This window comes from Cornus florida, unplaced genomic scaffold (assembly GCF_030987335.1).
Source record: "Cornus florida cultivar Cherokee Brave unplaced genomic scaffold, ASM3098733v1 CherokeeBrave_3.0.0_Hap2_Chr11, whole genome shotgun sequence".
Classification (NCBI taxonomy): domain Eukaryota; kingdom Viridiplantae; phylum Streptophyta; class Magnoliopsida; order Cornales; family Cornaceae; genus Cornus; species Cornus florida.
Window position 1 is genome coordinate 117715289 of NW_026775581.1, and position 22958 is coordinate 117738246.

The following is a 22958-nucleotide window of genomic DNA, read 5'->3' on the forward strand; positions in this document are numbered from 1 at the left end:
ATTGAATTTAAAAAAGGATTACTTATTGATCGATATGTTACATATCAGACGATACGGTGAGCTATGCTATGATTATAAATGAACCTAGCCAAGTTGAACCTGCTCAAATTCAGCTCATTCGTTTGTGAATTTAGCTTATACTATACTTAAATATATATTGTGAGTAGTTTGAAAAGTTAAAGTTAAACTAGACATGTTTAATAACAAAAATTATTTGGGCTAGCTCAATTTGAGCTCTTGAATAAAAGGTAGTTTTTGTCTGTTTAATAACTTTTATAAATTTATACGAGTGTATGTTTATAAACATATATATGTAAGTCGGCTAAGATTAAAAAATTTATACAAATGCTTATGAACGTGTTCATGATTGTATGTGAACTTATGTCTATGAATATATTTAAGTTTACATGAGATCGATTATGTACTTTCATGAGTCTAGACAAGCCGACCCCAATATTGCTCATAATCAATTCATTTGTTTAGCAAATGAGCCTAAATATGTTTGGTTTCGTTTTTCAAAACAAAGTTTTTTTTTTTTTTTTTTTTTTTTTTTTTTTTTTTTTTTTTTTGAGAAAAAGAAAATTTTGCATGGTTGAAATTTTTTTTAAAAAGAAATAAAAAACAAAATTTCATTAAAAGTAAAGAGTCTCTTATAAATAATGATAAGCAGTTCGAAAAGTCGAATATATGCGATTGTTTTATGTGAGTGAGAAATGATATTATCATGATGTCATTAAATTTTTTTAAAAAAAATTGCACTGACCTCCCTTGAAATTTGGACAAATTACGCACCGGTAAAATGTTTAACCTTTATTAATTTGATATCTCTAGCTTAATATTTAGCGCGTGTCGTTAAAAAAAATATATATGACTATATTGTCATTTCCTTGCGTTAGAAGATTTCAATAACCTTATATTTTAACCTAAAATGACAAAAATAATATGAAATGTCATTGAAATGCAAAATATCAATTTTTATATCAATTTCATATTATTAAATTTTACAAAAAAAAATATTATATTTTATTTTTGTTAATGACATTTAATTAGGTTTCTTGTTAGGGTTTGATTAAGGTTTCTATTTTTAAATAAATAAATAAATAATACGTAGAGCAATATTGTGTTTACAAAAAAAAAAAAGTGTGTAATGGAGTCTCTTTTGATTTGACAATTTTTTTAATTAAACTAGTACTCCGTACAATATTACATTAAATAGAGGTATGAAAGACATTTCACATTTTAAAGAATGTCAAAGTAATATTACCTCCGTCCCAAATTAAATATCCTCTTTGGGGAACCATGATTGTGAGTCATGATTCCCCAAACAGGACATCTTTTTTAAAACAGAGGGAGTAAAAGTAAAGTGTTTTATGTATGTATAATTTGTCCAAATTTTAAAGAAGATTAATAATATCATTCTTTACTTGCATAAATTTAACCGTGTCCGATTATTCTTCAATAATTGAACCAAACGGGTTAAAAGTTTGCATATTTTGAAAGTACATTTGTGTAACAGTGATACAATTAGGATGATGGTTTGGTGTGCTGTTAAAATTCAAGCATCTTCAAAACCTGAGAATAGTTACTTTGTAATAATAATAATACCACACTAGCTAGGTTAACGATTCCTGTAGTACCTTTTATGTGCAAAGCGGTGACATAAAAAGATTCTTAAGAAATAAGCAAAATATGCTTTGTACATTGGCCGGCTTGTTCCATGGCCAAATTAATCATTGACAAATACGTATATATATATATATATATTAAAATCTTAGTTTGGTAGTTCTAAGCAAAATATGGCTTGCTATTAAAATCTTAGCTTAGTTCCAAGTGAAAATATGCTTTGTGCCCCCTCTGCGCACTTACACTGGTCGGCTTCTTATATATAAACATAATAAATAAATAAATAAATTTCTCCTTATTTGATTATGTACCTAGTAAACCTAGCTAGCTAGGACATGTACAAATGCACTAAATAATATATATATATATATATATATATATATATATATATATATATATTATGTAAAGCAAAAACTCATGTTGTTTCAACTGGTAACTTATGTAATTTTTTTTAGGACAAGATTAAATAAACACTCAAGAGCGAGACGAGACAGAAAAATTGGAGCTGGAAATATTAACTTCAATCACACTCATGTCTCTACTGAAGTACGCTCAACCTCTCCTTTAGAGAGGACTTGCTTTAGCCAAGTTATTATTCATTTAATTTAATTTGTGTGAAGTTATACCACTTAGATCAATGGTTAGATTGTCCAGCTAGAAAAAAAAATAATAATAATTTCATATACCTCTACTGTTATTTTAAATATATAAATTTCTTAGTGATTTGTAATGGATAGATTGTCCTGCTAGAAAGGAAAGGAAAAAAATTCGTACACATCTACTGTTATTTTAAATATATAAATTTCTTAGTGATTTGTAATGACCAATAATGGACCTTTATAAAATGGATATTTTAGTAAATAATATTTGGGAAAATGGAAAGGTTGTTGCCGACAGAAAAGTTCAAAATATAGCGTGACCCAATTAATAAATCCCGCGAATGACCCACTTTGAGTGGATCCCTTACTAGGCTGTGCAAATCCTCTCGATCTTCTGCAAGCCTAACATAATAATACTATATGTAAATACAGACATAGACATATAGAGAGAGACAGTACAAGTACAAACATATGATATTGATGCATTTAATGATACCAGTTGGATCCAACCAGGTATCGATGCCTCGTGTGCACGGAGTTAATTTGGACATTCTCAGTCAGCCAGTCAGTCAGAGACTAAAAGCTCACACGACGGAAATTATTTGAGCTGTACAATGTACTGATCATCGAAACTCGTATGGATAGGAACCAAGTATGGTCATCTCCGCTACCCATCATTTGTTCGATTTCTCAGTCTTCCTGTCCCAAACAATATTTGGAGGTCCCCTTCAATTAAATCACGACATATATGCATTAATTGCTACTCCGTAAACATATATATATATATATATATACACACACACACACATATACCTTATATGATTGACACTTATCATCTTTGTTTCTCTGTTTCATTCCTCATCCACTCAATATAGATGACCTCTATTTTGTTTTTTAAGTTCAAAGACAACGATACAATACACAAGAAAAAAAAACCTTTTTATCTTCATAAAGATAGGATTCGATAATAATATTACATTATCTTTGGAGTACCGAATTAACGTCTTGAATTTGGAATTGAAACACAATTTTAAGATTGTATTCAATTGCATGAAATTGGAGTTTTATAATTGAAATTTGTGGAATTGAAGAAAAATAACTCACAAAATTAAACCAATTTTTTTCTCTAATTCCATCCATGCAGTCGAATACAGCTTAAATTTTAACTAAATTTCTTTCGATTCTTAAACCAAGACGTCGATTCGATACTTCAAAACATAATGTCCTGTAACTTTCATGCATTATAATTTCCTCCTAAAGCTATAATCCTTATAAACATTTTTTATTATGATTATAAACATTGAATCATCTTTTCATTGGAATGACAATGTATGTGTAAGATTTACCTACGACGAGAGAGAAGAAAAGGAAAAAGAAAGCAAGGGGAAGAAAGTGGCACTAATATAGATTAATAGTTTTTTATTTTTTTTATTTTAACAAACTTTAATTAAAGGAGAGAGAACAAAAGTAGGATAAAAAATAATTGCAGACGTTGGCTTGATTTAATTTGATTTTCGCCTCCAAGTGTGACTGCCAATTAATTAAATACTGGCTTGTTATACGCATGCATTATGTGCCATAGAATAATAATATATGCAGTGTTGGGCAGGCAAAAAATACCAAAAATGAAATAGGAATGACTTTATTTTAGAACATTGGCGGGGCCTTTGTAGACAAAGATTCTTAGTAAAGAAATGGGTCCAAAAGATCAAGCGTTAGGTGATGAGTTGCCACTTCATGATCTAATCATTACAAACCTATGGCTTCAATTGGGTCCATTTCCCCTCACCCATGGGTCTAAATCAAACGGGTCGCAGTCTTCACGTGCATGCCCTCATAATGCAGACTGCGATGGCTCATCCATGGCTCTCATTCAACTCATAATGGCTGGAGATGCCCAGTAATGATCTGTACATGATTTTTCTTAATTGGCAAGAGGCACATGCATCCAATTTTTTCAACCAAGACTAGAATCTCACCATTCCCTTTAAGAGGTAGAGGATTTTTACAGCTTCAACAAATTACAACCGTTAAATAGTGTTTCAACACCATTACTTTCGCCTTGAAATAATGTAATTAAACATGATTTACTTGCATTAAAAACGTAATGCATGCTACAGAAGAGGATCTGGATGAAAGAGCGTCGTCTCTTAAACACGATCACAAGAACCAGAAACGGTGAGTGAACAAAAAGATTGAAAAAGAATAAGAGAGGATCATTTGATCCTGGAAGAGGAGGAAAAACCACTGCAAGGGCTCTCATTCTTATTGTTTTTACCTCTATTGCAGTCGTCTATATTAGTATTTTTTTTTTTTCTTTCTATAAGAGGATTGAGGTTGGGAGAGCTGTATTTTACTAGCCCTCTCTCAGCAATAAGAGGATTAAGTCCACCTTGTCCTGCTCATTATCAGATTCTTCAGGAGAGCTGTATTTTATTCTACTAACAAAATTATCCGCGGAAAAGCGTTGCCGGCAAACACTCTAGATTTTAAGGCATTTAGAAGATTCTGTTTCATACTCTCTCTCAACGAACAATTTCAATGACAATCCTCTATTCCCCTTCTTTAGCAGGAGCTGAACTAATAGTTTGGTCAGGTTGCTGAGCAAAGCCAGGACAATTCTAAGAGATCAGGCAAAACCAAAATGAGAAAGTTTTACCATTTCCAGATTCCAAGTTCCATCTTCCTTCGGTTTGGAGTTATCAACCATAACATGTATGCTCCCATCGACTCTACTTCCTGTGTAACTAAGAAAATGAAGATTAACTATACACAACGCTGTACAGTGACAAAAAAACGACATGCTTATGGAATAATATCACCAGAAAACTCATACATTAGGTGCATGACAATTTATACTACATTGTACTCTCCTTACCATTGCACCAGATCTTCAGAAATAATCAAAAGTTTATTGCATCATAGTACAAAATAATAATAATAAATAAGAGGCCAGACCACCTTGAAGAGCGAGTCAGTAACTTCACTGTGTGTATACAGCCTTAACAATGTGAAAATTGTGTGGTTTACAGTTTACATTACACTTATGATGTAAGTCCTTTGGGTGATCATGCAAAATTTTCTTAGATAGGAACTTTCTCAAGCACTAACCGAACTCTAGTCCTGTTTCCAAACAAGAGACGAACTTGAATACAAAACCAGTTATCTGTTGGGGTACATCAATTATATGTATAAAACACTACTTCGTAGCCTACACACTACAAAGTAGGATGTGAATTTAGACACTTGAATGTAGTCTTTACATGTATATCATGCGTATATATTTAAACAACTAGTTCTATTTTAGGTGGAAACCAGTTCCCACCATAAAAAAAATGTTTAATATGCATAGCATAATAAAGAACGGTGATATAAAAAATGGAAATTTCAACCAAATTTATGCAAACTAAAATAGGACAAAATTTTATTTCAGTCTTACCTATTCAATCCGAGACCGACTCCATTCCATTACTTTCCTCTACTGCACATAGTTCAAACTTCTAGAATAATTTATTCCAGTCTCAACTTAGTTCATATCTGTTGCAGTACTGAATCTCTTTCATCTATATTTCCTTCAATCCGAGACCAAATCCATTCCATTACTTTCCTCAACTGCAAATAGTTCAAACTTCTAGAAAAAAATTATTTCACAAAATGATATACTCAAGTTGATAGCACAGGGAAAAGGTATACGGTTTTTCTTTAAATAGCACCAGCAGCAGTGGGACAATTTCAAGGTTATGAAAGCTTTGATCAGCCGATTCCCATTCATCTTTCCATATTCTAAAGCTGAATAGAGCTAATGTACTTGATAACATGCGAAGGCAGGCCTTGGTACAACGATAAGGTTGCTTCATCGTGACTGGAGGTTGCAAGTTTGAAACGGGAAGCAACCTCTCCACATGCGGAGGTACAGCTGCGTATATCTGACCCTCCCTAGACCCCGCAATGATGGGGGTCTCGTGCACTGGGCTAGCCCTTTTATTTCACTTGATAACATGTGTTTTCTCCTCTTCAATCCAAGGAAATATGCCGAGGTCATTCATCTTCAATCATTTGTGAAGGCATAATTGTCTCAGGAAGATTCACCACTCTCATATCATTTACAAATGCAATAAAACATAAATAAATAAATAAATAAAAACATTGAGAGAGAGAGAGAAACCTGGCAAGTCATATTTGCTTTCCCCAAAATGGTAGCTACTTTTATGTTGGTTTTAGGAACCTAAATGCTGGTTAATCAGATGGCTGCATCTTCAAGTTGGACTGCTGGAACCAAGGTCTGAGTTGCTATGAAGTCATCACTCCATACAGTAGTTGCATTTGAAGTTGATATGATGTAATATTGATTTATAATTGCTATCAATCCATTCTATTGCAAATCTCATTCATCTAGGCCAAACTCGTTCAGTTACCTTCTGTAACTGCATAATGTTTGAACTGCTACAAATATGCAATTTTACGGACAATGTGTACTATTCAAGGAAAAGGGCAGAAAGGACGTAACGCAAAACCATTGATTCCTTGCTTTTATCATGAGCAGAAAAAGCATTTATAGGAGCATTTCGAAGTCTGAAGTTTCATCTGCCCAACTCCTGTTCAACTTTCCCTCTTTATTAGCCTCGAAGTAGAGCTGATATATTCCATAAAGCGTGTTGTTTCTCCCTCTGAAGTCAGGAAAACACGCCACTGCAGCTCACCTTCCATTGTTGGCAGTATAAAAATGTGTTGGGAGGCATCACCAATATCCCCTCTGAATTTATTGAAAATGCCAAAGTTTCTCATTCTCAAAAATTAGATCCCATTGCTTACGGATGCAAGGTATTAGGAGTATTATAAAATATATAAATAAATATATTTTTAGAGTAAATTCATTTTGAGTTGGTATCTATGCAACGACAGGGAATCTGACTCAACAATACAAGACAGCAAAAATACATATACAGACTCTCACTCCAACACAATGTTCTAGAAACCAAATATGCTTAGATGATTTTGAAAGAAGTTAATGATTATATTTTTCAAAAGCTCAACAAGAAGAACTAAAGCTCTATTAACTACGAATAGACATAAGGGTATATGGAACATGACACAATTATCTTTCACAAGTACTGTCACGCACTATAATTATAACCACACTCTTACACTCCACTTTCTACAGATATTTGTAATCAGTTCCTTTATTAAAGAAATCGAGTGAAGTGCAAGAGTACAAAAGTGGAGTACAGATATTACATGCCTATATTTTGTATAAAAAATTTAGTTGATTTTATTTTCTTGCAATTATAACTTTTCATGTTAAAAGAAAGCCATGCCTAATTCCCATTGCTCATTGGTCAAATACTGTCAAATGTGCAAAAAGTGTAGGCCACAATCCAAAATGAAGAGATCAATTGATGAATAAGGATTTTGAAGATGTTTCAGGCCTGACCAAAGAGTGGCAAAAGGAATAATATCAATATCAACAATTATTTATATATATGTTGCCTCTTTAAAGCTAGTAGGGAGAGGGAGAAGGGGGGAGAGAGAGAGAGAGACCAAGGTTTTTAAACGTACGTGACACATTGTTTGAAAAATAAATTTGAATGTTTGATAGGGTCAATATAGCCCTTACCTCACCAATAATCTTTACACGAACATGATCCATCAATGAAACAATGGAAACGGTTAGTGTCCCTGACAATTATCTCTCTACCTGTAATCTTGGATATGAGCTTGATGGCCATGTGACAATCACCACACACACGAAGGTTCTTCACTATTCGTATCACATCACTTGATGCTGTACTGATTAGACCAAATGCAACAGCGAGCTTCTCACTGTGACAACCAAGGAAATGCTCCTTCTCCTCCTCTTCTATGTCAAAAAGCACAAACTCTGTTGTCGGAACATAACCAGCTGCTTTCAATTCCCTTTTCAATTCACCAAGCTTTGCATATATCTTATCCGATGAGGGATGGAACTTGTCTCCCACAAGGAACTCATGAACAATGCCATCTACTTCAATCCAACTGCATCCAGGTGTTTTTTGAATACTTCTCTCACTCATGCTTGACCTAATCTTTGCAGCAGCATCCCATTTATGATTCGCGGAGTAAATATTTGACAAGAGCACATAGTTACCAGAGTTCCAAGGTTCCAACTCAATCAACCGTTCCAACACATGTTCAGCCAATTGGGTATCACGATGAACCCTACATCCACCCAACAAAGCTCCCCAAATGATGGCATTAGCCTCCATTGGCATATCTTTTATCAGCTGATGGGCCTCGTCTAGTAACCCAGCACGGCCAAGAATATCGACCATACATCCATAATGCTCAACAGTAGGAGTCAAGGAGAAAACACGATTCATGCTACTAAAAAATCGACGACCCTCATCAACAAGACCAGCATGAGAGCACCCGCAAAGCAGACCGATGAAGGTGTTCCCATCAGGTTGCACCCCAAATTTCTCCATCTGACCAAAGAGACCAAATGCAGCTTTGACATGACCATTCATGGAAAGCGCAGATATTACAGCATTCCAGACCACAACATCCCTCTCCTTCATCCCTTTGAAGACTCTCCAAGCAGAAGCCATCTTCCCACATTTTGCATACATGTCAATTAGTGCTGTACCCAAAACAGGGTTAGTCAAAAACTCATTTTTATCAATTAAGCTACAAGCCCAATCCCCTAATTCAAGCGCCCCTAACCTGGCGCAAGCGGATAGAACTCCAACCATGGTATAGCAATCGGGTTTCAAATTTTCTCTTTGCATACGGTAGAAAAGCTCTAGGGCTTCTTTGGGGAGTCCATTTGATGCATAACCCTGAATCAGTACACTCCATGAAACTATATCCTTCTCTGACATCCCATCAAAGGCACCACGAGCTTTCTCCATGCTTCCACACTTGGCATACATATCCACTAAAGAGGTACCTATGAAGACATTCTTTCCCATGCCAATGTCTACTACATATCTGTGTATCCACTCTCCGCTATTTAAATCCCCTAACCGAGTACAAGCAGACAAAACAAGAACAAGTGTGAAACTATCAGGCCTCATATCTATCTCCAACAGCTTCCAAAACATGTCAATAGCTTCCCTGAATTTGCAAACTCCTACATAACCACTAATGATGGCAGTCCAAGAAACAACGTTTTTCGCAGGTATATCATCAAATACCTTATGGGCGTTTCCCAAATACCCACACCTGGCGTACAAGCAGACCAAACCCGTCTTAACAAACACATCGTAGTCGAAACCCGCTTTCACGACAAGGGTGTGAAGCTTCAGACCCAACTGAAAATTCAAAAGCCTGGTGCATGCTTTTAGAACGAAAGGGAAAGTGAAATTGTTGGGTAAAAAGCCCTCTCTCCGCATTGAATTGTAGAATTCAATACCTTGGTCGAAGCAATCGCTGGAAACAAAGCCTCGAATCATGGTGTTCCATAGAAAGATATTGGGTTCGTGAGTTTGATCGAAAACGAGTCGACTGTAATTGGTGTTGCCCGAGTTGAAGCTAGATTTCAAGACCATGTTGAGGATATAGTTGTCTTGATCGAGGCCGAGACGAAGAAGTCGGGCGTGGATATGCTTGAGCTGCTTGAAGGAACTGATGCCTTGAAGGATATGGTTCTTGATCTCCAATGCCCTTGAAAAAGAGGGACTAGTTGGTTTTGTGAAGATTGTCATCAATCGTGACCTTTCCCGCTAGAAATTTAAAGTAGTTTAAAATGGGTTTGTCAATGGTCCTTTTTTTGGTGATTGGCGCATAAAAACACTAGCCGAGCACTGCAACGAATTCAGTCACGCGACTGTGATTCGAGAACTTGGATCCATCAAAGGCGTAGATTGTATCTTAAGATGATGAGATTAGACTATTTGAATGTTTACATCTATGGTACTACAATCACCAATTTAAGTGGAATAATAATTTCACAAGTTCTTGTGCTTTTAAATAGAAATGTTACCAAACAAGTCCTTCCATTGTATTAGCTTACATCTGGAAAATGTAGGGATCAAAATCCCTTTGTTACACTCTTTATTCGAATTGGGTATGATTCTTACTTACCCGTCCTTGATTGGCCTATCAAGAGAATTTAGAATACTCTGCTATGCAAATCGAATGGTGCAAAAAGCAACTCATTTTTCATTTTTCAAATGATATTGTATTGTATTTCGAATTTCACTATTATAATTATGATATTTCTATTGTAGTTTTTTTTAATTTTAAAGTAAATATGATTAAAAAAAATTTACAATGGAGTAGGAAATACTGTTGGACAGTGGCTAGAATATTCTTCGGACGGTGTTTGGTAGAAAAATTAAGGTGAAAATTACCATTCTCTTAGAATGATACTTCATTTCAAGGAATAAAAATTTATTTCACATCTAAATCTACTGAATGGTCATTTCATTCTCAAGTAAATTTTATTTAAAAATAAATAAAATCAAATTTCTAAAAAAATATCATATTTCAAGACTAAAAACCAACATCGGTTCGCCACCACCACCATTGCGGCCGCCGTAACCGCCTTTTACCACCACCACCACCACCACCACCACATCCAGGGACAGACTCAAATTATGTGAGAGGTCAATAATGAAATTTTTTAATAATTTTAGGAGAATAATAGTAATATTTTATTAGTAAATAATTGATAAAAAAAAAGAAGAAGTTAACTAAAGTATATTACGCGCGCGGGGGGCCTCTAGTTGTAGGTGTGTGCCTAACCACCGCTACCGCAGGGGGGTGGGGGGGGTGCCTGACCACCACCGCCTCCTTCCGCTACTACTGCTGCCACCTCCTTCTATCGTCGCCACTACCTTCTACTATCATCATCGTCTTCCTCCTGCCACCGCCTTCCACCATCACCACCGCCGCCTCCACCACCGCCGCCTCATGAAAATAGTGATTATCATTTCATTCTTATATCATTTCATGTCTACAATTTAACAATAAAATAAAGGGTTAATTTCACTGACACCTCCTCAGATTTGGTTAAACATCATTTTCAAACATCTTTTGAAAATAACTATCACTCACATTACAAACTTTTGCTCATTTTTTCATTCACACCCCAACCGTTACTTGTACAGTTATGCTACAATCTAAAATGACTTAAATACTATTTGATTTTATCAAAACTTAAAGAATCAAATAAAAAAGACTAAAATATCCCTAAAACTATACACACACACACACACACACACATTATATATATACTTACCCATTTGTTTGATATATAAATTTATAGATGCCCATTTTGTTTGAACCTATAATAAATTTATACTATATATATACACACACATATATATAATTAGTTTTAAATATGGACATACACATAATTAGTTTTAGAATATCCATTGTGTTTAAACTTCATACTATATAATTAGTTTCTTGTTTTAATTTGAATTTGGTCATGTATAAATTAATTTGGAACTTTTATTAAATTTGTTTTAATTCTAAGCCATCTGTAATTTATTTTTAATTGTAATTAATTGAATTTGTATTTAATTATTTTTAATTGTTATTATAAAACCCCAAATCCAATTAAGTCTCATATCGCTGGTGACAGTGACCTTTACCACGGTTCTTCGCCTCTTGATCAGCAAAAGGAACCCCCACTTGTGGCCAATTTGTATTTAATTGTGGCCTACACCTGTCTCATTCCTGTTGTAAGTCTCCACTGTCGCCATCGCCTGCTCTATCTTCCTTGAAAGGATTCGCCTTTGCCATTTCTTTCACATTGAACAATTTCTCTGACTACAATTCTCCTCCAAGATTGAGGATTTCGCAGCTACAGTACGACCTTTACCCTTTTCTTCCACGGGATCGTGAATATCCACCACCATCCCATCACCGTCATCACAACCGACCAACGCCGTCCGGCAATACGCCGTCATCGCCTCTGTACGCGGGTTGCGATTGTTACATGCATATATATTCTTGCTATTGTTTTATAATATCTGAGTGGTATGAGTGGTACAATGGTTATTTAAGAAATTTGATATTTTTAAATAAATAAGATTAAAATTTTAATGGAGATTTTAACGAAAAAGCAGAAATGAACTTGAGTGATATTTACTAAAGTTATATTTATTTTTAAAAAATGTTTGTGAGTGGTATTTGATTAAATTTAAAAAAATGTTAGTGAAATTAATTTTAAAATAAGAATAAGCATTATATTTCATTCAAGTTTACGAAATTAAATTAGACCTGAACTTTCTTATTATTTAGGTTTGAGTCATGGAGTATTGATTATTAATCCTCCCTGTCATAGAATTTGATAATAGTGTCATGACATTAATATCTACTTTAAAACCAAAATTGCTTTTAGAAAGTTTTAAAATGTTACTTGATACATAAAGGACATTTTTTATATTAAAAATAATAAAAATATAACGAGTATAATAATAATTTAAGATTTTTTAGTCTACAATTTACAAAGAAGGTAGATGTAATTATCCCATAATATCTTGTACAAACGTTGACTCTTTTCTTATAGAATCGCTCATGGGTCAAGTCCCTGTATTCGCAAATTCTCACTTTCGCGAAATCCCTAAAATCCTCAAATACATACTTTTATGTTTCTGTAACTATACATATATATATATACACACTGTTACACACACGTATTACTGAACTATATAACGTCGGCAACAGCTAATACGCTAGAAAAGCTCACTCAAACCACTGCATAGCTTATGAAATCTTCCGTACGCACAAAACGCCTAACGCGGACCCAAGTGAATTCGCCGGAAACGGTCGAGGTCGCCGGCGAATCGAAGCGGCGTAAGAAGATGGAGAAGAAGAAAAGTAGCGACAACGGAGAGCAGCAGAACCGCCGTGCGCCGCTGGCGAAGGTGGTTTCCGATTGCCTGTCGCGGTGGTTCCAAGACACTCTCAAGGAGGCCAAAGCTGGGGATGTATCCATGCAGGTATTGGTGGGTCAGATGTATTTAAGCGGTTATGGCGTTCCCAGAGATACCCAAAAGGTCAATTTTCTTGGATTCCTTTTGATTATATTTATTTAACAACCTTTTGGGATTATATTCTTTTACATCTGGTACTTATTTATTTTTCTTTTTCTTTTTAATTGATATGGGATGTTAGACTGTTGAATTGTTCATAGAATTAGGAAAAAGCAAACAAGATTAATTTTTGAATGACAAATTTTATGTTGTTTCGGTTTCTTAGAAAGAAAAAGAATCTTATCCAGTCAATTAATTTGCTAAGCTGCATTTATTTGCTAAGAAATTTGGGAAAAGGAAAGAAAGTTTTATATTTTGAATTGTGTTTAATGTTTGTTTTATTTTATCCGAAACTAAAAAATAAAAAATAATAATAATGATAGAAACAAAGAAAACAAATAAAACAACTTGCAGACCTGGTGATTGTATTAGGTTTAGTTGGGTGGAGGCTTTGATTGATTGGATTCCAAATTATTAAAATCGTGCATTCAAAGTTTTTAATTTTTAAAATTATTATTATTATTATTATTATTAATTTTTAAATTTCCTACCTTTTCTCAGCAAGAGAAGGGGCACTTGGGTTTCAGTTTGTGGTATCTGTTCATTTTCCTTCCATTTTGTTCTCTAATTACCCTTGTGTTCATCTTGCATCGTTTGTTCATATTACATTTGATTTTGAATTATCCTGCCCAGGTGGGCCAGCATTGGGTAATATATATTGATTTCATATGTTGCAATTTTAGGGAAGACTTTGGGTGACGAGAGCTGCAAGAGTTCGATCCTCAGTTTGGAGTGTTAGCAATAAACGTCCAGGTGAGCTCTCAGTGTGCGTGTTAGTAGGGATATATTAGTTGTGATCAGAAGTGATATTTTTCTGTTTGACCTTTGTCAGGTTACAATGCAAGTGATTCCGATTCCGAAGAGTTGGAGGGTGACTCTTGATTAGACCAACTGTAAAAGTGAGTTGAATTCTTTAATGTTTTCTTTATTCTTGGTCTATTTTCACTAATTTATTGGTTGTGTTACATTCACTTTAGATTGTGTGAAACTGAGCTTATGAATCCTATCCATTTGTTTTTTCTTGTCATTTTATTTATTTATTTTGTAGCTGTCTGTTGATTATGCAATGCGATGCATATATTTTTCTATAGAGGGACCTTTCCGCATCATATCCGTGTATTAGATTTAGATACTAATTGGATACTTGTTAATATGTGTCAGAAACTTCCCAATTGTAACTATAATTTGAAAACAGTTTTTTTTTTTTTTGGTTTCTGAACATGTATCTAATACTTCTCGTACACTCCAACCACGTATCCGATGATTGAACATTAAAAAAAATCCCAAGTATGATATTATGGTACTATAATTTTTAGGAAGAGCATAAAATGGGTTCTAATTTCTAAATACTTTGACTTTCTTTAATAAAAAAATAAAAAAAAAGGAAGAAAGGAAAAACTCCGTTTATACATATCTAGATAGGTACAATCGAACTGTATACTTCATAGAGTATATACTTTTCTTATTGAGCAATCACAGTGCATTGACTACCCTCTGTACCACAGATTGGTGATTTTGCCTCTTACATGATCTTGCTCTTGCAACTGATAAGATGTAATGGCTTTCTGTTTGGCATATTTTTGTTTAAAGAACTTGCTTCTTCCTCTTTCGGTCATCTGAGTGGGAAAAAATGGGTGAACCTCTCTCTGTCTCTCTCTCTATATGTGTGTGTGTGTATATATATATATATATATATATTAATCCATCCCTCTTTTTCTCCCCATAGTTGAAATATCTGGTCCTGCTGTCACTGTCAGGAACACCAAAATATGTCAAAGGCCAGCTGCTGCATGATACTTCTATAGGACTAAACAAAAAAGACTAAAAAAAAGATACCTAAGACTTTCACCTCTACTAAAGTTTCTTCTGTTATAGTTGAAGTTTATGTTTACTGGTTGGAAGACAATTGGAAATACCATAGAGTTTTTTTGGGACCTTCTCATTGAATTATGACAGCCATAAAAATTTATTTTAATGCTAAATATGTTCTGGAAGCATTGCGAGATTACCCATAATTTATATTCAAAATGTTTGTATTAGGTGCTGGACTGTACTCAGTAGCCGTAATACACATGTTCCTAAAACATAATATGTTCGTCGGTTATTATGGGTGGTGTAAAACATTTTTGGGTTGAGTTTGAAATTTTGCTTCTTATATGGTAAACTAGAGGCCCTATATTAATACTAGATTTGCATGGGTCTAGTGGTGTTTCTGAAGATCACAATTCCCCTGTTTCAATATCACGGTTGGCAACAAGAAGCTATGGGTGAGACAAGTTGATACTAATAAAAGAAAGAACTTGTGAATGAATACGTAAAATTTTGAAATTATAATTGGAAGAACCCTACTCATAAGCAATAGCTTAAATGAAACAATGGCTTAATGCACATGACATTATGAATAATAAAACTACAAAAAAAAATGTTTGACACCTCAGCAGATTTGCATTTTTGGAATGTGCTTCCAACCATGGAACACTTTTATTCTATAAAACTAAATTTAGAGATCTAGAAATTAGCTTCGATTTCTTCCACTGCTTTTCTCTTTTCAAGGATAAAAATCAAGAATAAAGAATTGTTGGGTATAGCAGTTAAAGTGCCAAGGGTGAAAACATGAATTCAGGTTTGACTCTATGCAAATAATGTGGAACTTAGGTCCACCAAGTCTACAGTACCCTTACCAACATCTCCGATTATCAGGGATGATTATCATTTATAATGAAATGCAGATAAAATTCTTTTAGAACATAAAAAATGTGTTTTTAGGAAAATGAAATGGAAAGGACAGTCATACATCTAGAGCTTAAAGTATCCTTAATGCGATTATTCTGTTCCATGCTTTTACATGATCAATTTTTATACGAGTTTCTAAGGTGGATGGATAACAATGCATTTTAATAATGTTAACCTTCATTAATTATATATTAGCTTCATTTAAAACGAAACCACTCCGGCAATTTGAACTACCTCACCCAATGTCAACTATGTGGCTATATAAGCCTACACCTAGAATACCAAGTTTCCGATTATAGTTTATGTGGCTTATATTTTTGCATTCCACACTGGAATGATCTGAGATCCTAGTAATCTTGGTGCAAAATGTCACTGTTGGCTTACCTAACTGGAATAACCATTAATAAAGAATTGGGTTCGAATATTTTTGAGCGTTCAAGGATCATTAATATAACAACCTAGGAGGCAGGTCTCTGTTATATATCCGTGTAAGATTCAAAGCTTCCGTTCAGCTGTTGGTTATTGGTGGATTGCCGTGTCTTCAACTGTATTTTGATGTTCTCATGTGGAATGGCATATACTCCGTAGTTTTTTTTTCTTTATAAACAAAATACAAAACTAAGAACTTTTGGATTATTCAATCTTTTGTCTGCCTTGTTTTTGTTTGCTGGTTTGTTTGTTTCGTTGCTGTTTTGGATTCGGCCTACTGCTTTGCGGGTTTGCCTTTGTTTTGTTTGATGGTTTCGTTGGTTTTGTTGTTGGTTTCAGCTGTAACTCCTTGTATATCCTTTCCTTAATACATTCAATTTACTGAAAAAAATAAAATAAAATAAAATAAATCTTATGTCTGCCTTCATAATTTGCAGGTCCCTGGCTTTGTGACTGTTCACTCACAATGAATGTTCCTGTGGCAATCTCATACTTTTTGAAGTTAAATTTCTTGATTTTATCCAGATTTATGATGTCCAGGAGCTCATCATTGTACAATTATTTATTATCGTAGGATATTATTTCATTTGCACTTTATATGCTACAATTTTTTGTGGTATTCATAGGATATTATTTTTTTTGCAATGGATTAAGAACCTGAGGTATTTTTAGAATAGGGAAGAAATCCGGATGTAATTGTTTAGGGAGCTGATTATTTGGCTATTCACTTTCATTCTCTCTCTAAATGAAATTACAAATTAACCCTTACACCACACTAGTTTGATTATTACCATTTTTAATACCATAATTATTAAAGTTGCACACTTCTTATTCTTTTTAATTTTTTTTTCAATTCATTCACATTTTTATCTCACTCACTTTAAAACCCCATCATATAAGGTACGTTGATATTTAGAAAACCTATCACATAAAGTATGTTATTTATTTATTTTTTTATTTGAAACTCTTTTTTTAGCATATTATTATTAATTAATTTTATTTTTTTATTTTTTTATTTTTAACTTTCTTAGCATTATAACTCATGAACGTTTTTCTCATACGCTAGCAAAATCAAGCTTGAAATTTTCACTTTGATGTAGCATCAACAACAAAACACTTAAACCTTTTTTCTTTTTTTTTTCTTTTTTTTCCCACGTTTTTTTCTTTTCATTTCTTAATTTCTATATGTTCTCTTCTAAAATCAAATAAGCTTTACAGCAAACTTTCTGTTTGAGTAAAATTAAAATTTCCTCTATATTAAATTCAATTAAATGTTTTTCTATAATTAGAGAGGATCTATTTATTGATATATAGTTGACTTATAATTCAAATATGTTTCATCTAATCACACGTCTTTTATTATCCTAATCATAATCCTTAAATTTTAGGATAACCCTTCCTCATATGCAAATTGTGTGTATAATTCTCTATCCCAATGAATCAAATTTATTCTAGAATAAATATGGATAGATTCATCAAAGAAAAGTATTTTCAAAATCAACTAAAAAATATATATTCTAAATAAAAAAAAAGTAGAACAAAAGAATTAAAAATTACCATTATCACCTTCATTAGAAGGGTGGACTGATTCATAAATTTTTGAGATTTCTTCAATATTAGTTGACTTAATAAGTTTAATAACTTCTTTTAACTCAAAAACTGTATCATTAGTGAGATTTTCACCCAAGAATTCTAAAATTAAACCCTAAAGATAAGGGCAATTATAAAATTACAATTATAAAAAATAAACAATAAACCTAGTGTGATGTGAGGATGTGAGGATTACATTATAATTTCAGTTTAGGGTAGAGAGAAAGAGGAACGCCAGCTCTCAATGTTTGAATTTTATATATATATATATATAAAAATAAAAGTGGTTTCCTTGAAAGGGTTTGTCGTTTTGAAAGTTTTTTTTTGCTTGTAGTTTTGAAAGATAAAAAAAAATTATATATATATAGATATATATCTAGTGTTTCTTATTTGTTTGTATCATGAAAAATGTTTAGAAATGGAAAAAGATCTTTTATTTCCATTAGCCTACTAGCAACAAACATATAACATTGAAACCGTATATTTATTTTTATTTTTTTCTTTCTTATTGATACGAAATTCAGACACTAATCATTTATCTTACTGAAGTTTTGAACCCTCACCATTCCAACCGTCGCCACCCCTTTTGAGAGGTGGATTAGAGAGTCTTGAAACCATTTGGTGTAACTATTTAACAGCAAAACTTATTTTTGCTAATAACCACTCTCTTTGGTAATTGCAGTAACAAAAACCTAAAGATAGTAGTTATTTACCAAATCAGAAAAGAGAAGGATAAATATAAGGGTTGTCAGAGTAAGGGCAAATGAGTAAATTGGGTCACGAATTTATCTTTGGACTTTAATGGATTGAGATAAGCACGAGAGAGGATCATAGATTTTAAAGAGACAAAACATTCCAAAAGAGGTACAAACGAGGACAATGCCGTTATCCATTCTTAAAAATCACAGACCATATTCATGACAATCCTCAGAAGACACGATCAATGATTGGGTTCTAGCTAGCTAATTTGTTCTTGTCTTAACAATTGATGTTTTTCCAATTCTATAAATCAAATCCCTCTCATTGAATTCTACCCTCCTCAGCCCCCTCAATGCATCTAACCTGTTTGGGTCCCAAGAAAATTCCGTTTCTCTTCAGGTTCCCGCTCCATTCTCCGGGAAAATCACTGGGTCTGGACTGAAAATTTGTGGGTTCCCTCCCATTGGTTGTTTGAAACAACTTTTTTTTTTTTTCAAGGATTGTGAAAATGGGTGCGTGTTGTAGCAAGGGTGATCGAACGTTTGATGGGTTCATATTGAATGGTGAGGATGATTTCAAGGAGAGTGATGTTGGGAATGAGGATCGTATACCAAATGGAGATTTTGACGCACGTGTGAGGTTGCAAGGATCATGTAAAGATCTTTCAATGTTCACCCAACAAGGCAGAAAAGGGATCAATCAAGATGCTATGACTGTTTGGGAGGTAAATTTCTAATTTAACAATCATTTTCTTTTCCAATCATTATTTTCCTTTTGTATGTGCTTCAATTGTGAGAGTAATGGTGAATCTATTGACAAAGCGATTCTCATTACAATGTTGATCCGTGTGATCTCATGTTTTTTTTTGGAAAAATATATTCACAATTGAAATTATTGGCTTCACCCTCTTTTCTCTTGATGTTGATTAACCATTTTCACCTTCTCTTTTTCTTTTTTCTTTTTTCTTTTTTTTAAGAACAATGTGAATATGTGATCCTTGTGAAATCTTGGTAATTTTTTAGCAATTTATACGTGTTGACAAGTTTAATGAAATATCATTTTTCTTGGTTAATACGGAAACTAATGAATTGATGATGAAATGCATATGGCTAAAATTTCAATTACTACTGGCATCCAGAATTTTACTGGTGAGAAAGATATGTTCTTCTGTGGTGTGTTCGATGGACATGGTCCCTCGGGGCACAAAGTGGCACGCCAAGTACGTGACATCTTACCGTCGAAGCTGTCACATGCATTTAAAAAGTCGAAAACCAGCGGAAACTATGGTAGTGGTGATGTTGATGAAGCACACAACAATGATGGCAATGGTGATTTTGATAACAAAGATGGTCACGACGAAAACACTGGTCACAATTCATTCTTTTCTTTGTGGAAGACCAATTTGATAAAATCTTTCAAAGAGATTGACGATGAACTTTGTGCCGATGCGAGTATTGATAGCTATTGCAGTGGTACAACAGCAGTAACTATAATTAAACAGGTATCATTGGATGCTCAATTTTGCTTTAGAGATATTAGTTCACAAGGAGATGACCGTTCTCATTTTTTCCCCCCTCATTTTGTTTGTTCAATGTTTAGGGTAATCACTTGGTAATTGCAAACTTGGGGGATTCTCGAGCAGTCCTCTGCACTAGAGGCAACAAAAATCAACCCGTTTCCGTCCAACTCACAGTTGACATGAAACCGAATCTTCCATGTGAGTGTTTTCTCTTGAGCTATCTTCAAAGAAATACTGGAATGTTCAGTGTAATGAACCTTTTCTTACTTTCTGTGTTGGTTAATCAGGTGAAGCGGAAAGAATTAGGGACTGCAAAGGCAGAGTTTTCGCGATGGATGAAGAACCAGAGGTGTTTAGAGTATGGATGCCTGATGATAATTGTCCCGGTCTTGCAATGGCAAGGGCTTTCGGAGATTTTTGCTTGAAAGATTTTGGCCTAATTTCAATCCCGGAAGTCTCTTATAGAAAGCTTACAGACACAGATGAATTTGTGGTTCTAGCAACTGATGGGGTAAGAAAACATAAAGAGTTCTTTTTATGAGTGTGACTGTCTGACAGACATTTCTTCCATATGATAATTCTGGCAAACTTTTAGTTGAATAAATCTTTTCTTTCTCTTAGCTTTAGGCAGTCAATTGTTTAAGTGTGAACATAAGCACTATCTTGGCTAGTTTTTTATGTGGCAATATATAAATTTATTGTTATTTATAGCTCTTGGACCATCCATAAAGTTTTCAACATCAACACTAATCATTTCATATATATGAAAATCTTAAAATACCCCAATTCACCTTCCAATAAATCTTAAAGTGATATCGATATATCAAGAAGTATCGCTTTACACACACATATATATATTTTCTGCTAAGCATGGCGAAATTTGAACCTTCACTTTGAACTCTTACAGCAGTGGTCAAATGGGATTGAAAATTATGATATTTGAGAACATTTCTTAAGGTCGCAAAAGAAGGCACTTTATCCACTCTTCAGTGAGCAAATTTTTCCGACTACGAGATTGCAAGAGCAAAATCATGATCTTTTTGTTGTATAGAATTGCTTTTTGTGGTGGTGGTGATTTGGATTCTTGGCTCTGTAACTTGTTTAGTAGCTCAATAGCATTCTCGAACACTTTTCTTTCTCATTTTTTTTAGGTATGGGATGTGCTAACAAACAACGAGGTGGTTGAGATAGTTGCTTCAGCAAAAAAGCGACACAATGCGGCTAGAGTGCTGGTGGATCGCGCTGTACGAGCCTGGAGATGCAAATATCCATGTTCCAAGATCGATGACTGTGCAGTCATATGCTTGTTTCTGAAACCTCGACTTTTGTTAACCAAATCCACGTCGGAAAGGAGCCATCAAATACCGGGTTACCCATTTCGCGGGCTTACTTGTTACTCCAGAAGCATGAGCACGGAAGACAGACTCACTGTTATAAATGATGAAATTACAACAGATTCGAAGGACTGCATTGCTCTAAGCAATGTGGCTCGAGTGGATTCTATAGTGAAGGTGCCTCGACTCGAGACTGGTCTCAACCACAGGAGAAAATGTAAATGATGTTGAAGATGATAAGAAGATAATGTGATCTCCTTAGACTCATTGATGCCTACAATTTTTATAAATTAATCAAGAATATGCTTGAAGAAGCCCAAATTCTGCAGATAGAGAAAAGCAGTAGTGGTGGTAGTTCTTAGAAGCTAGGAAAATGAGTGCTGCAAAGTATGGACCCATGTCTGATGGGTGAAGTAACACTTTCTCGAGAAAAAAAGGGCAAGAAAGAAAAGACATCAAACAACATTAGTACGTACATCAGCTCTTGTGTTACATTGTTCAGGATTTTTGGTCTTTGTTTTTGTTTTTTATAGTAATTGACAGGAAGACTCATTGAAAATTGTTTGGGAGGTTATGTCAATATTTTGTATCGATATTACCAACTTGTAAATTGTTGATTGAATGTTTGGAAGGCCTGCTTGTACCACACTTTTTGTCTTGCCTGACCACTCCATACCTTATATGCAACCCTGTTTTGCAGTCGTAACTAAGATGATGGATTTTTTAATTTTTTTTAACTATATCTGCAAACCCATCACGATACTACATTGCACCAATAGAAATAAATGGGTATGGATTGATCTTAATTGGACTCAAATCGTAAGCTGGTCAATACGATTAATTTAATTAATTAATTGTCCCGTACTAAGGTTGAGAGGTTCAATTCATTTATATTCTTAACAAAATATACATTAGCTCTTTAACTGTCATTTTTTTTTTAGAATTTGATTCATGCTAAACTTTAAGATTTTCAAGTGATTAGAGTTACTTGAACATTTATATTTTGGCTACTTGGTTGCAAGGTGTTTGAAGCTTTTCTTCTTACTTTAAGTATTTTAAACTAGAAATTATTTAGTAATTTGGTTGATTGAGACTTACATTCCAAACACGATTATAATCTTCGAACATAAATTGCCACCCTTATAAAAAGATGCATTAACATATGTTCTTTGCAGTAATGATTACGATCGCAATGTAACAGACTCGGAATCGAACTTCAAAAAGGATCACGAACCATGCACCCACCCAATAGACAAATATGGGTGGGTATCACTTGCAACTTGTAAGTAACCATGTATTGTAACTTGTAAATAATTTTATACTTGTATACTCGCGATTCCCAGACTCAATGGACATCAATCACCTAGAAACCTAGTTGGTGGAGCCTACTACTCCTCGACATGAGAAA

At 34.0% G+C, this 22958-nt stretch overlaps 3 protein-coding genes across 3 annotated transcripts; 2 read left to right on the forward strand and 1 right to left on the reverse strand.

Moving 5' to 3' along the window:
• Positions 1-7672: 7672 nt before the first annotated feature.
• On the reverse strand, positions 7673-10203 carry LOC132285817 (putative pentatricopeptide repeat-containing protein At3g08820). Its single transcript, XM_059788044.1, has one exon. It carries the CDS (start codon positions 9902-9904, stop codon positions 7838-7840), a length of 2067 nt encoding a protein of 688 aa, XP_059644027.1. The 5' UTR covers positions 9905-10203; the 3' UTR covers positions 7673-7837.
• A 2485-nt stretch (positions 10204-12688) lies between these two features.
• Positions 12689-17181, forward strand: LOC132284381 (uncharacterized). Its single transcript, XM_059786481.1, has 4 exons — positions 12689-13210; positions 13930-13999; positions 14079-14145; positions 16846-17181. The coding sequence occupies exons 1-3, from the start codon at positions 12920-12922 to the stop codon at positions 14126-14128; spliced, it is 411 nt and encodes a 136-aa protein (XP_059642464.1). The 5' UTR covers positions 12689-12919; the 3' UTR covers positions 14129-14145; positions 16846-17181.
• A 1662-nt stretch (positions 17182-18843) lies between these two features.
• LOC132284380 (probable protein phosphatase 2C 65) lies at positions 18844-21864 on the forward strand. The gene is made up of 5 exons (XM_059786480.1): positions 18844-19421; positions 19836-20198; positions 20297-20414; positions 20504-20727; positions 21368-21864. Exons 1-5 carry the CDS (start codon positions 19206-19208, stop codon positions 21773-21775), a joined length of 1329 nt encoding a protein of 442 aa, XP_059642463.1. The 5' UTR covers positions 18844-19205; the 3' UTR covers positions 21776-21864.
• Positions 21865-22958: the final 1094 nt, after the last annotated feature.

Coding starts and splice junctions, on each gene's coding strand:
- LOC132285817 (XM_059788044.1), bottom strand. CDS start 9,904: ATGACAATCTTCACAAAACCAACTAGTCCCTCTTTTTCAAGGGCATTG.
- LOC132284381 (XM_059786481.1), top strand. CDS start 12,920: ATGAAATCTTCCGTACGCACAAAACGCCTAACGCGGACCCAAGTGAAT. Junction 13,211..13,929: donor TTCCCAGAGATACCCAAAAG/GTCAATTTTCTT, acceptor TTGCAATTTTAG/GGAAGACTTTGGGTGACGAG. Junction 14,000..14,078: donor TGTTAGCAATAAACGTCCAG/GTGAGCTCTCAG, acceptor GACCTTTGTCAG/GTTACAATGCAAGTGATTCC.
- LOC132284380 (XM_059786480.1), top strand. CDS start 19,206: ATGGGTGCGTGTTGTAGCAAGGGTGATCGAACGTTTGATGGGTTCATA. Junction 20,415..20,503: donor CATGAAACCGAATCTTCCAT/GTGAGTGTTTTC, acceptor TTGGTTAATCAG/GTGAAGCGGAAAGAATTAGG. Junction 20,728..21,367: donor TGGTTCTAGCAACTGATGGG/GTAAGAAAACAT, acceptor CATTTTTTTTAG/GTATGGGATGTGCTAACAAA.